At 44.9% G+C, this 14,740-nt stretch overlaps 1 protein-coding gene across 1 annotated transcript in view; it reads left to right on the plus strand.

Annotated features, from left to right (window-relative positions):
* Positions 1 to 14,740, plus strand: part of LOC139368801 (protein bicaudal D homolog 2-like) — a 79,822-nt gene that overhangs the window by 51,582 nt on the left and 13,500 nt on the right. The window contains exon 9 of the mRNA XM_071108164.1: positions 794 to 945. Within this exon, the coding sequence (XP_070964265.1) occupies positions 794 to 945 (152 nt within the window). The remainder of the gene's footprint in view (positions 1 to 793; positions 946 to 14,740) is intronic.

Raw genomic sequence — 14,740 nt, forward strand, 5'->3', positions numbered from 1 at the left:
TCTAAAGCAGACACACCCTGCCAGCCCAGAGCCCCAGTCTGTGTGTGTCCAGTTGCTGGTATTTGGTATTTTATTAGGATCCCCCATTATCTGTTGCAAAAGCATCAGCTTCTCTTCATGGGGTCCACACAGAACATGAAACATAATACAGAATGACATAATACAGAACATCATTAGAAAAGAACAGCTCAAGGACAGAACGACATACATTTTTAAAAAGGCACGCGTAGCCTTCATATCAGTGTACACACAAACTATCTAGGTCAAATAGGGGAGAGGCGAGGTGTTGCTTTACCTGTTTTTGGAAACCAGGTTTGCTGTTTATTTCAGCAATATGAGATGGAAGGAAGTTCCATACAATAAGGGCTCTATATAATACTGTGCTTTTCTTGAATTTGTTCTGGGGAAAAAAGACCCCCGGTGGCATTTCTGGTGGGATAAGTGTGTGTGTCAGAGCTGTGTGTAAGTTGACTATGCAAATCATTTGGGATTTTCAACACATTGATGTTTCTTCTAAAAAGAAGAAGTCTGGAGTTGGTGTCAACTCTTTGAAGACGGTGTGTGTTCCTCAGCTCCTGAATCCGTGGAAAGACTCTCAGATGAAAGCCTTTCTTAAAAAGACACACCTGTAGTCTTTAAATCCAGCCAGCTCCCCAATGAACTGCTGTGCAAGTAAACCTTCAGAGGTCACAGCACTAAAACAGACTATAATGACATAAATCTGCAGGAACAAAACTCAAAATGACCGATTGCAGTTGGTCTGACCCGTTGTTGTGTCGTGTCCCCCCTGCAGACTGCTGAGGTGGCGCTGGCCAACCTGAAGAGTAAGTATGAGAATGAGAAGGCCATGGTGACGGAAACCATGATGAAGCTGAGGAACGAACTCAAGGCCCTGAAGGAGGACGCCGCCACCTTCTCCTCACTCAGGGCCATGTTTGCCACACGGTAAGAGGAATTCGCTATCACACTTCCTGTTTAAAACACATTAGGAACACACTATCACACTTCCTGTTTAAAACACATTAGGAACACACTATCACACTTCCTGTTTAAAACACATTAGGAACACACTATCACACTTCCTGTTTAAAACACATTAGGAACACACTATCACACTCCTAGTTTAAAACTCATTAGGAACACACTATCACACTCCTAGTTTAAAACACACTAGGAACACACTATCACACTTCCTGTTTAAAACACATTAGGAACACACTATCACACTCCTAGTTTAAAACTCATTAGGAACACACTATCACACTCCTAGTTTAAAACACATTAGGAACACACTATCACACTTCCTGTTTAAAACACATTAGGAACACACTATCACACTCCTAGTTTAAAACACACTAGGAACACACTATCACACTTCCTGTTTAAAACACATTAGGAACACACTATCACACTCCTAGTTTAAAACACATTAGGAACACACTATCACACTTCCTGTTTAAAACACATTAGGAACACACTATCACACTCCTAGTTTAAAATGTACGTTAAAAACAAGTTATCTCTCTCCTTGGCCACACAGTAAGAGAGTAGTCAACGATGCTCCAAGAACAGATATTTACATATGCTCTCTCTATATACAACGGTAACAGATTCATCTGTGCACATCAGATCAGACTTTGTATTCTTTATGTTTGCCACACGACAAGACTCAAAATGTCCAGAAACAAAGAACATTCTTCTGAAACTCGTCTGTCTATTCTTGTTCTGAGAAATATTCCATGCAAGAAATTACCAAGAAACTGAACAGCTCGCACAACGCTGTGTACTACAGCGCAAACTGGCTCTAACAAGAATAGACTGACGAGTTTCAGAAGAATGTTCTTTGTTTCTGGACATTTTGAGCCTGTAATCGAACCCACAAATGCTGATGCTCCAGATACTCAACTAGTCTAAAGAAGGCCAGTTTTATTGCTTCTTTAATCAGAACAAAAGTTTTCAGCTGTGCTAGCATAATTGCAAAACGTTGTTCTAATAATCAATTAGCCTTTTAAAATGATAAACTTGGATTAGCTAACACAACGTGCCATTGGAACACAGGAGTGATGGTTGCTGATAATGGGCCTCTGTACGCCTATGTAGATATTCCATAAAAAATGTGTCGTTTCCAGCTACAATAGTCATTTACAACATTAACAATGTCTACACTGTATTTCTGATCATTTTGATGTTATTTCAATGGGCAAAAAATGTGCTTTTCTTTCAAAAACAAGGAAAACTCTCAGTGACCCCAAACTTTTGAACGATAGTTTACATGTCGTATATTTAGCATGTTCATGTTTTAAAAAGCTGTTGCCATGAGATTAAATGGAAAGATTGATTGTCCAAAACACCTATAAGTCCCGATCTGGCCATCTGGCCACTTTTAATATGTTAACCTATCAGTAACACCACAGAGACACCATCCTAACACCACACTCACAACAAGGTCATTCTCTGTTTAACAGCACACGCCATATTTACCATATGGTAACGACGTGTCCATAACATGCTTTTAATATCACACAGGTTTAATAGGAGTGTTGTTTTTCTCTGTGAATCTGGGCCAGTGGAGGATGGCCATAAAATGGACACATCTCTAATCTGTATGATAATAATGCTATGATGGAGAAGCAGTGTTTTTGACCAAGTGTATCAGATGAAGGGGCTACGTTAAAACCCCTTGCTGGCTAAGTCTGTTGATTCCCATAAGAAGCAGGCCTAAGGGTTTCCCTTATAATCCCTACCTCAGTCTAGACTGGATTACTACCTCAGATACACTGTACTGCACTACAGTCTCAACATAGACTCAACGTAGTCTCACCATACATCTTCCTCCTGAAGAGGTGTGTGTGTGTGTGTGTGTGTTTTTGGGGTGGGGGTTCTATGTTTTTGGGTGGATGGGTGTGACAATGACTATGAGTATCGCTACACATGTGTACAGTATATTCATGTACTGCACATTCTTTTGGTACTTTTTTTGCTCTGATCTCCTCTCTTCTCCTGCAAACCTCCCTGGACCAGATGGCGACTCTGGGGCAGTCTCTCTCTGTCTTTAAGACTTGCCCAGCTTACAGCAAAGCTCATGTCACGCTGTGCTGAAAGTAGAGGAGAGGAGAGAGGAGAGGAGGGCTGCGCCATCCACAGAGAGTGTGTAGTCAGCACCCCTCATCTTTAAAGTAGGGTAATGCTATAACTTCACTTCCAGTCCATTAGCTGGTGTTACTGAGAAACTCTATATAACTGCAGTAGCTAATCGATTAGCATGGTGGAGAAAACTGTCTTCCTCTGTAAATATTAGTTTCTGTTGACATAATGATTTGGTGCAATGCAGGGCCAGATGGTCTGATACAGGTGTTAAACCACCCCTCTGAAGAAATGAGAGCAATTCAGTTCTCACTGAGCACCTCAGAGGCAGCCATTTAGAAAATAACTGACATTGTGCTTAGAATAGCTAGGACCAGAGATACTGTATGTAATGACGAGATGGTCTTGTCTCCATCCTAACAATGGTAGTCGTTGGCCCAACAGCAGGAAGGCAGGCGGTCTACTTATCGGTCTGCTTATCACTGTATTTTGACGTGGACCCTCTCACTTCACTTCATTTCTACCTCTCTGCTGGCACTGAACAATCAGGGGTTTTGAACCTAGTGGCCGTTAAGAGGTAGTGGCTATTAGTAGCAGAACGAGGGTGTTAGATACTGTATGATACAGAGGAAAAGGGCAGCACCAGAGAGGGGCATGTTAAATGTTTATTTCCCTGGTCTCCATCCTTGTCCTCCTATGCTGTTGTTAGAGACTGAAGATACTGATAACACAACATAACTAAACCAAACATAACATAGCTCAGCTCTGCTCTGGGGGACTCATGCTATTGGCCCTTAGCCTCCCCCTCAGTCTTAACCTTGTATGGTGATTGCTATTAGCCTGCGACGGGGCTGCTGCCAACACACTGACTCAACTCCAGACACTTTAATAATGGAAATTGATGGAAATTGATGTAAAAATGTATCACTAGCCAATTTAAACAATGCTACTTAATATAATGTTTACATACCCTATATTACTCATCTCATATGTATACTGTATGTATATACTGTACTCTATATCATCTACTGCATCTTGCCATCTTTATGTAATTCATGTATCACTAGCCACTTTAAACTATGCCACTTTATGTTTATATACCCTACATTACTCATCTCATATGTATATACTGTACTCGATACCATCTGCTGCATCTTGCCTATGTTGTTCTGTACCATCACTCATTCATATATCTTTATGTACATATTCTTTATCCCTTTACACTTGTGTGTATAAGGTAGTAGTTGTGGAATTGTTAGGTTAGATTATTCGTTGGTTATTATTGCATTGTCGGAACTAGAAGCACAAGCATTTCGCTACACTCGCATTACCATCTGCTAACCATGTGTATGTGACAAAAAACATTTGATTTGATTTAGATATAATTATTGTAAAGTTTTTTGTTATTCCCTATATAGTGCACTATAGGCAATATGGAGCCATTTCGGATGCGGCCTCAGTATGTTCAGGGCTGTGTTCAGCCTGGGTATTGGTGGTGGTGGTGTTCAGGGCTGTGCACATCCTGGGTATTGGTGGTGGTGTTCAGGGCTGTGTTCAGCCTGGGTATTGGTGGTGGTGTTCAGGGCTGTGTACAGCCTGGGTATTGGTGGTGGTGGTGTTCAGGGCTGTGCACATCCTGGGTATTGGTGGTGGTGTTCAGGGCTGTGTTCAGCCTGGGTATTGGTGGTGGTGTTCAGGGCTGTGTACAGCCTGGGTATTGGTGGTGATGGTGTTCAGGGCTGTGTACATCCTGGGTATTGGTGGTGGTGTTCAGGGCTGTGTACAGCCTGGGTATTGGTGGTGGTGTTCAGGGCTGTGTTCAGCCTGGGTATTGGTGGTGGTGTTCAGGGCTGTGTACAGCCTGGGTATTGGTGGTGGTGGTGTTCAGGGCTGTGTACATCCTGGGTATTGGTGATGGTGTTCAGGGCTGTGTACAGCCTGGGTATTGGTGGTGGTGTTCAGGGCTGTGTACAGCCTGGGTATTGGTGGTGGTGTTCAGGGCTGTGTACAGCCTGGGTATTGGTGGTGGTGGTGTTCAGGGCTGTGTACAGCCTGGGTATTGGTGGTGGTGGTGTTCAGGGCTGTGTACAGCCTGGGTATTGGTGGTGGTGGTGTTCAGGGCTGTGTACAGCCTGGGTATTGGTGGTGGTGGTGTTCAGGGCTGTGTACAGCCTGGGTATTGGTGGTGGTGGTGTTCAGGGCTGTGTTCAGCCTGGGCATTGGTGGTGGTGGTGTTCAGGGCTGTGTTCAGCCTGGGTATTGGTGGTGGTGGTGTTCAGGGCTGTGTTCAGCCTGGGTATTGGTGGTGGTGGTGTTCAGGGCTGTGTTCAGCCTGGATATTGGTAGTGGCGTTCAGGGCTGTGTTCAGCCTGGATATTGGTGGTGGTGTTCAGGGCTGTGTACAGCCTGGATATTGGTGGTGGCGTTCAGGGCTGTGTTCAGCCTTGGTATTGGTGGTGGCGCTGTTCAGTGCTGTGTACAGCCTGGGTATTGGTGGTGGTGGGGTTCAGGGCTGTGTTCAGCCTGGGTATTGGTGGTAGTGTTCAGGACTGTGTTCAGCCTGGGTATTGGTGGTGGTGTTCAGTCACTATACTGTCTGGAGCGTGCTAATTTGGCCCTATATAATAATGGTGGGGCAGGAGGAGAAGGGGTGGAGGCCTCTTTGAGAAACTTTAAGAGGCAGATGGCCATGACTGACCCACGTCCCCCCCCCCCCCCCCCCCCCCCCCCCCCCGGTCCTTCCCTCCATCCCCTCATCTGTCCTCCATCTTCACAGCAACACATCCTAGAGGGAGAGAGGGATGGAGGGGTCTTTCATTTTAGATTCTCTACAGGGACTTAATTTGAGTCTTTCTCATGGAAATTGCATTTTTGACATACTCTGTCGAGTTGAAGGTAGATTTTTGGATTTCTGAGACTTTCAGTGGGTTGCCTCAGTTTGGTGTGTGTGGCCGCAGAGTGAGGGAGTTAGAGTGAGGGAGTTAGAGTGAGGGAGTTAGAGTGAGGGAGTTAGAGTGAGGGAGTTAGAGTGAACAGAGTGAGGGGGTTAGAGTGAACAGAGTGAGGGGGTTAGAGTGAACAGAGTGGGGGGGGTTAGAGTGAACAGAGTGGGGGGGGGTTAGAGTGAACAGAGTGGGGGGGGTTAGAGTGAACAGAGTGGGGGGGTTAGAGTGAACAGAGTGGGGGGGTTAGAGTGAACAGAGTGAGGGGGTTAGAGTGAACAGAGTGAGGGGGTTAGAGTGAACAGAGTGAGGGGGTTAGACTGAACAGAGTGAGGGGGTTAGACTGAACAGAGTAAGGGGGTTAGACTGAACAGAGTGAGGGGGTTAGAGTGAACAGAGTGAGGGGGTTAGAGTGAACAGAGTGAGGGGGTTAGAGTGAACAGAGTTAGGGAGTGAGACTGAATAAATGTGCAAGTCTTTGTCAGACCCTTTTATATAATGCAAGCTCCCAATGTGTTTGTGCCTGTACGCTTTACTCCAGCTGTGGTATCAGTTTACAGTAAGACCCTGGCTCTTACATTCCTAAGACATGTCTGGACATGCCTGCTCTCAGCAGCCCTCAGCGCTACACACACAAGGCAAGACTAATGATCAGACCAGCACCTGCAGTTAAATCATACAAGCACACACTCTCATTCTATACTTAACAAAAAATATAAACGCTACATGTAAAGTGTAGACAAAAGGAAGAAGGGAAGCGGTGCTAAGATACTGTACACAATAGTAGGTTTTGGTAGACAGAAGGTACTAAGGTACACAGTAGTAGGTTTTGGTAGACAGAAGGTACTAAGGTACACAATATTAGGTTTTAGTAGACAGAAGGTACTAAGGTACACAGTAGTAGGTTTTAGTAGACAGAAGGTACTAAGGTACACAGTAGTAGGTTTTAGTAGACAGAAGGTACTAAGGTACACAGTAGTAGGTTTTAGTAGACAGAAGGTACTAAGGTACACAGTAGTAGGTTTTAGTAGACAGAAGGTACTAAGGTACACAGTAGTAGGTTTTGTAAACAGAAGGTACTAAGGTACACAGTAGTAGGTTTTAGTAGACAGAAGGTACTAAGGTACACAGTAGTAGGTTTTGTAAACAGAAGGTACTAAGGTACACAATAGTAGGTTTTAGTAGACAGAAGGTACTAAGGTACACAGTAGTAGGTTTTAGTAGACAGAAGGTACTAAGGTACACAGTAGTATGTTTTAGTAGACAGAAGGTACTAAGGTACACAGTAGTAGGTTTTGTAAACAGAAGGTACTAAGGTACACAGTAGTAGGTTTTAGTAGACAGAAGGTACTAAGGTACACAGTAGTAGGTTTTAGTAGACAGAAGGTACTAAGGTACACAGTAGTAGGTTTTAGTAGACAGAAGGTACTAAGGTACACAGTAGTAGGTTTTAGTAGACAGAAGGTGCTAAGGTACACAGTAGTAGGTTTTAGTAGACAGAAGGTACTAAGGTACACAGTAGTAGGTTTTAGTAGACAGAAGGTACACAATAGTAGGTTTTAGTAGACAGAAGGTACACAATAGTAGGTTTTAGTAGACCGAAGTTACTAAGGTACACAGTAGTAGGTTTTAGTAGACAGAAGGTACTAAGGTACACAGTAGTAGGTTTTGGTAGACAGAAGATGCTAAGGTACACCGTAGTAGGTTTTAGTAGACAGAAGGTACTAAGGTACACAGTAGTAGGTTTTAGTAGACAGAAGGTACTAAGGTACACAATAGTAGGTTTTAGTAGACAGAAGGTACTAAGGTACACAATAGTAGGTTTTGATAGACAGAAGGTACTAAGGTACACAATAGTAGGTTTTGGTAGACAGAAAAAAAAACTCGAACAGGCAGTCCGTTGAACTTCTGGCTGTAAGTGCGAGACCTGGGGGCCAGCGCAAGAGCTCCATTTCTCTTCGTGTACTAAGGTACACAGCTGCACCTTGTACTGGGGACAATAAAAGGCCACTCTAAAATGTGCAGTTTTACAATGCCACAGATGTATCAAGTTTTGAGGGAGTGTGCAATTGGCATGCTGACTGCAGGAATGTCCACCAGAGCTGTTGCCAGAGGATGTAATGTTAATTTCTCTACTCCAATGTCATTTTCGAGAATTTGGGAGTACGACCAACCGGACTCCCAACCGCAGACCATGTGTAACTATGCCAGCCCAGGTCCTCCATATCCAGCTTCTTCACCTGCAGGATCGTCTGAGACCAGCCACCCGGACAGCTGATGAAACCCAGGAATATTTCTGTCTGTAATAAAGCCCTTTTGTGGAGAAAAACTCATTCTGATTGGCTGGGCCTGGCTCCCAAGTGGGTGGACCTATGCCCACCCACGACTGCGCCCCTGCCCCCCCAAGAATCCATAGACTAGGGCCTAATTTATTTATTTCAATTGACTGATTTGCTTATATGATCTGTGAGTCAGTAAAATATTATAAATTGTTGCACGTTGCGTTTATATTTTTTGTTCAGTATATCTTTGTCTTCCTCTGATTTCCATTGTGTTCTTCATTTCATTGTTGGTTATGTTATTCATCCTTTCTCTCCCCCCTCCTCCCTCCTGTGTCCTCTCTCTCATCTTCCTCCACCATGACCAGTGCTGTTCCCACATAGCCAGAGAACAGCTGAGGGGAGTGTGTGGGTCTGAGTACATAGTCCATGTGATAAACAAATGGGCTGTAGTGCTGTGTGCCTGCACCGCATTTTTCAGTATGGGCATGTTTAGGGCATGTGCACCTGTCTGTGTAGTCCATACCCTCCCTATGAACGCCTCGTCATATTTCATTCAGCGCATGTGTGTGGGTGTGGATATGAGTGAATTCCGTGCACATGTGTATACTCTGTGCGCATGTGTGTGTGTGCAGTGAGCCTGTGTGTGTGTTTCGTAACCCCTGCCTTCTATAGATCATCTGAGATGTGGAGTCTCTGTTCCTGACTACTCAGAATGTGGAGACTGTTGCTCTACAAAGGGCCAGCCGCCCCCAGACACCCAGGGCCATTGTAGCCCACCACCCCTCTCTATCAGGCCAAGAAGGGCCCTATTGTAACTCCTCATCCCCAGAATGGAACCCTGTATTTTTTCCCGGGAAAACCCACGCCCTCTTACACCCTCCCCCCAGCATGGCTAGTCCATCTTAAAGGGCACTGCGTCTCCTGGGAGCCCCTCCACCCCCATTCACCATCTCACACTGGGTCAAATTAAACTGCACTGATCCCTATTGTCTGGGTGTGTGTCCCACTGGGAATCAGACTGCAAGCCCGCAAGGGGGGGGGGGGGGGGGGGGGGCGTGTTTGTGTATATGGGGGAAGAGAGGAGTGCCCATGTGCAATAACACAACACCTCAACGGGCTAATAGTGAGAGACTCAATAACAAATGAGGTCTTATGTGAACAATAAGAAGAGGCAATGGTAAGAACCACAACAGACCTCAGCAACATTATTGTCGTGTTGTCGTTTTATAGATTATTATTGACACTTGGAATTGTAGAGGAAAACATTTCAATCCAGCAGATCGAACTTGCAGTGTTTTTTGTCGCAGGGTTTAGATTCAGACTAACCTGGAATTCCTTTGATTGAATCCAGTGCCAGGGAGTGTTCTAATTACAGGATGTGTGAGGACCTGCGGGCAGGATTGAGGGAGTGCTTTGAGATGCCATTTCGTTGGTGCCAATGTGAGTGAGGCTAAAGGACAGCTGGGGTGGAAGGTAGGATGCAGATATCTCTGCAGTGGTGTGGCTAACATCATTACTGGGGAATGTCAATGTCATCGCAGATAGCCGTGACAGCAGCATTGAAATGGGACTGAGAGCGAGAGAAAAGGGAGAGAAAAAAGTGACTGCAGGTAGCGAGCATAGAGGAGTTCGATAGAAGGCTAGAGAAAGGCAGGGGGAGGGAGAGAAGAGGAAATATGAGAAAGGATGAAGGAAGGATGATACATGAAGGAGGGGATGACAGAGAGATGATGGAGAGATTTAATATGAGGATGCAGGGAAAGGAGAGAGAGGGTCAAAAATAAAATGGCATAATGAGTAATAATGAGAGAGGAGGGGTTGAGCAGATTAGAGACTATATGATTACATGAACCCCTGCCTCTACATTCCGGGCAGCATGACCTAGTTTTTCCACACCTGCCTGGCTCTAACACACTCACATTCACACACACCAGATCAAAACGGTATAGAAAGGGTAGAATTAGCATCACAGCACAGTGAGACTAAAGAAGAGATAGAAAGAACGAGGGAGAGAAAGGCAAAATAAGAGTAGTTTATATCTTGGGCTATTTCCCACTAATGTGAGAGATTGCATGTTATATTACATTGATGCTAGAGAAAAGGTGAAGCCGGATGAATATAAAGGAAGCATCAGAGATAGCGAGAGGACAGTAAATCTAGGTCTGTGAGCTCAGAAGTACAGTTGATGTCGGAAGTTTACATACACTTTAGCCAAATACATTTAAACTCAGTTTTTCACAATTCCTGACATTTAATCCTAGTAAAAATTCCCTTGCCTTAGGTCAGTTAGGATCACCACTTTATTTTAAGAATGTGAAATGACAGAATAATAGTAGAGAGAATGATTTATTTCAGCTTTTATTTCTTTCATCACATTCCCAGTGGTTTAGAAGTTTACATACTCAATTAGTATTTGGCAGCATTGCCTTTAAATTGTTTAACTTGGGTAAAAAGTTTTGGGTAGCCTTCCACAAACTTCCCATAATAGGTTGGGTGAATTTTGGCCCATTCCTCCTGACAGAGCGGTGTAAGTGATTCAGGTTTGTAGGCCTCCTTGCTCGCACATGCTTTTTCAGTTCTGCCCACAAATTTTCTATGGGATTGCGGTGAGGGCTTTGTGATGGCCACTCCAATAACTTGACTTTGTTGTCCTTAAGCCATTTTGCCACAACTTTGGAAGTATGCTTGGGGTCATTGTCCATTTGGAAGTCCCATTTGCGACCAAGCTTTAACTTCCTGACTGATGTCTTGAGATGTTGCTTCAATATATCCATATAATTTTCTTTTCTCATGATGCCATCTATTTTGTGAAGTGCACCAGTCCCTCCTGCAGCAAAGCACCCCCACAACATGATGCTGCCACCCTTGTGCTTTACGGTTGGGATGGTGTTCTTCGGCTTGCAAGCCTCCCCCTTTTTCCTCCAAACATAATGATGGTCATTATGGCCGAACAGTTCTACTTTTGTTTCATCAGACCAGAGGACATTTCTCCAAAAAGTACCATCTTTGTCCCCATGTGCAGTTGCAAACCGTAGTCTGGCATTTTTATGGCAGTTTTGGAGCAGTGGCTTCTTCCTTGCAGAGCGGTCTTTCAGGTTATGTCGATATAGGACTCGTTTTACTGTGGCTATAGATACTTTTGTACCTGTTTCCTCCAGCATTTTCACAAGGTCCTTTGCTGTTGTTCTGGGATTGATTTGCACTTTTCTCATCTCTAGGAGACAGGATGCGTCTCCTTCCTGAGCGGTATGACGGCTGCGTGGTCATACTATTGTTTGTACAGATGAATGTGGTACCTTCAGACGTTTGGAAATTGCTCCCAAGGATGAACCAGACTTGTGGAGGTCTACTATTGTTTTTATGAGGTCTTGGCTGATTTCTTTTGATTTTCCAATGATGTCAAGCAAAGAGGCACTGGTTTTAAGGTAGTCCTTGAAATACATCCACAGGTACACCTCCAAATGACTCAAATGATGTAAATCAGAAGCTTCTAAAGACATTACATCATTTTTTGGAATTTTCCAGGCTGTTTAAAGGCACAGTCAACTTAGTGTATGTAAACTTCTGACACACTGGAATTGTTATACAGTGAATTGTAAGTGAAATAATCTGTCCGTAAACAATTGTTGGAAAAATTACTTGTGTCATGCACAAAGTAGATGTCCTAACCAACTTAACAAAGCTATAGTTTGTGGAGTGGTTGAAAAACGAGTTTTAATGACTCCAACCTAAGTGTATGTAAACTTCCAACTTCAACTGTATCTCTTCCAATCTTGCACCTCTCCATCCCTTGCACCTCTCTCGTTTTCCCCCTCTTCTTCTTCTCTCTCTCCCTTAGCCCATTCCTTAGGTGATGCAGGAGGGACATTTCCTCCTTTGTGCGTGATCTATTATTAACTCGCTCTGTGCTCAGACTCCTCATATTGTCATGCAGACAGACAAACTGAGGCACACGGTAGAGCTGCATTCAGAATGAATGTTAATCACAACCATAGAGTTTTTAGTCCTCATCAGCATAGACCACATGAAAACCGGGGACACATTCAAATGGGCTGTATGTTAGGCTAATAAACTCTGCATATATTACCATACTGTGTTTGGATATTAGCAGCACAAAGTGAGTCATGTGTAGCTGGGCCTTGAGATGAACAGTGTACCGTTTGGTGAAGGGGGGGGGCTGTGAATAGTAAATACATCTCTACATTCTCTATTGTCTCAGTGCAACACTTAGATGAGGTCTTGTGGGGGTGAAATGAGATCCTGTTGTTCTTAAAAGATGACAAAAGTTTAGGTGCTTGGGGAGATGGAGAGATAGTCTGGTGAAATGACAGTACCGTAGACTTCAAGGTTCTGGTAGACACCTTAAGGGCTCTATCTGGTGGTGAAGATAGGCCCTAGGGAGGTAGGTCAAGGCGAATATAGGTCAAAACGTGTTTCTTGCATTGGTATTCAGAGGGCTCAAAGGGAAGGGAAATCTTTCAGATATGGCCACAGACAATATGAATAGTCTGAATGGACTATATTACTATTTGACTGTATGGTTTACTACCCACGGTATTGAACCCTACAGACCAAAGTCACTGCGACACTGTACCTTTGGCTGTTTACAGTGCAGGTTGCTACTGCCACCTACTGGCCAATGAAAATGTCTCAATTATCTTCTCTGGTGTGCAAGTTCAAAGACTGGAATATCACTTACTTTGGAGACAAATGCCTGATTCTAATGTGATCTTGCTCTCTCTCTATCCCTCCCCCTCCCTCTCTCTCTCTCCTCCCATCCCTCTCTCTCCCTATCCCTCTCTCTCACTCTCTATCTCTCCTCCCATCCCCCTCTCTCCCTATCTCTCTCCCTATCCCTCTCTCCCCTTTTCCTCCTTTCTCTCTTTCTCTCTCTATCCCTCTCTCTCCCTCTCTATCTCTCCTCCCATCCCTCTCTCTCCCTATCCCTCTCTCTCACTCTCTATCTCTCCTCCCATCTCCCTATGTCCCTATCTCTCTCCCTATCCCTCTCTCCCCCTTTTCCTCCTTTCTCTCTTTCTCTCTCTATCCCTCTCTATCTCTCCTCCCATCCCTCTCTCTCCCTATCCCTCTCTCTCACTCTCTATCTCTCCTCCCATCTCCCTATGTCCCTATCTCTCTCCCTATCCCTCTCTCCCCCTTTTCCTCCTTTCTCTCTTTCTCTCTCTATCCCTCTCTATCTCTCCCCCATCCCCCTCTCTCCCTATCTCTCTCCCTATCCCTCTCTCCCTATCCCTCTCTCTCTCACTCTCCATCTCTCCTCCCATCCCTCTCTCTGTCCCATCCCTCTCTCTCCCTCTCTATCTCTCCCCCCATCCCTCTCTCTATAGCCCTCTCTCTCCCTCTCTATCTCTCCCCCATCCCTCTCTCTCTCTCCCTCTCACTCTCTCTCCCTATCACTCTCTCTCTCCTCCCATCCCTCTCTATCTGTCCCTCTCTCTCTCCCTCTCTCTCCTCCCATCCCTCTCTCCTCGACTTCCCTCTCTCTCTATCCCTCTCTCTCTCTCGCTCCCTATCACTCTCTCCTCCCATCCCTCTCTCTCTATTCCCCTCTCTCTCTCCCTATCACTCTCTCTCCTCCCATCCCTCTCTCTCTATCCCCCTATCTCTCTCCCTATCACTCTCTCTCCTCCCATCCCTCTCTATCTATCCCCCTTTCTCTCTCCCTATCACTCTCTCTCTCATTCCATCCCTCTCTCTCTATCCTCCTCTCTCTCTCCCTATCACTCTCTCTCCTCCCATCCCTCTCTATCTATCCCTCTCTCTCTCCCTCTCCGTCTCTCTATCTCTCCTCCCATCCCTCTCTCTCTCTCTCTCTCTCGCTCTCTCTCTATCCCTCTCCCTCTCTTATTCTCTCCCTATCACTCTCTCTCTCCTCCCATCCCTCTCTGTCTCCCATCTTGCTCTCTCTCTCTCCCTATCCCGCTCTCTCTCTCCCCCATTTCCCTCTCTCCCTCTTTCTTTCTCTCTCTCTTGCAGTGCATGCTGAGAGTTTTGGGGAGTTTGAGTGTTTGGTGTGGAGGACTCTGTCCTAACTAACTTTCTTGTTTCTTTTCTTGGTCTTTTCTTTCAATTTTATTTTCTATGGTGGAGGGTTAATGCAATATTTGTTTTAGCGGTATCCACAGTTTTTTCAAAGTTGGTTGGAAGAGGACAGAGTAAGTTTCCTGGGGTTTGGAAGGTGTGGTGTGTGCGATGGCTTCTCAGCCTAGTGCGGAGGAGACACTGTCGATACAGCATGGATTCAGGTGTGTTCCTGAGAATGGAGTTAAGGTGGAGGAGGTTCTGCTTGCAGTCGGTGAACAGGTAGGAGCTGAACTTATACATTCTGCTTCTAGAATGAACAAAGCTGTGGTTGTGTTCATGAAAAGAGCAGACTTGGTTGGTAGGCTAATTGAAGGTGGAATATTTGTA

The sequence above is a fragment of the Oncorhynchus clarkii genome, chromosome 16, assembly GCF_045791955.1.
Source record: "Oncorhynchus clarkii lewisi isolate Uvic-CL-2024 chromosome 16, UVic_Ocla_1.0, whole genome shotgun sequence".
In the NCBI taxonomy this organism is placed as follows: Eukaryota; Metazoa; Chordata; class Actinopteri; order Salmoniformes; family Salmonidae; genus Oncorhynchus; species Oncorhynchus clarkii.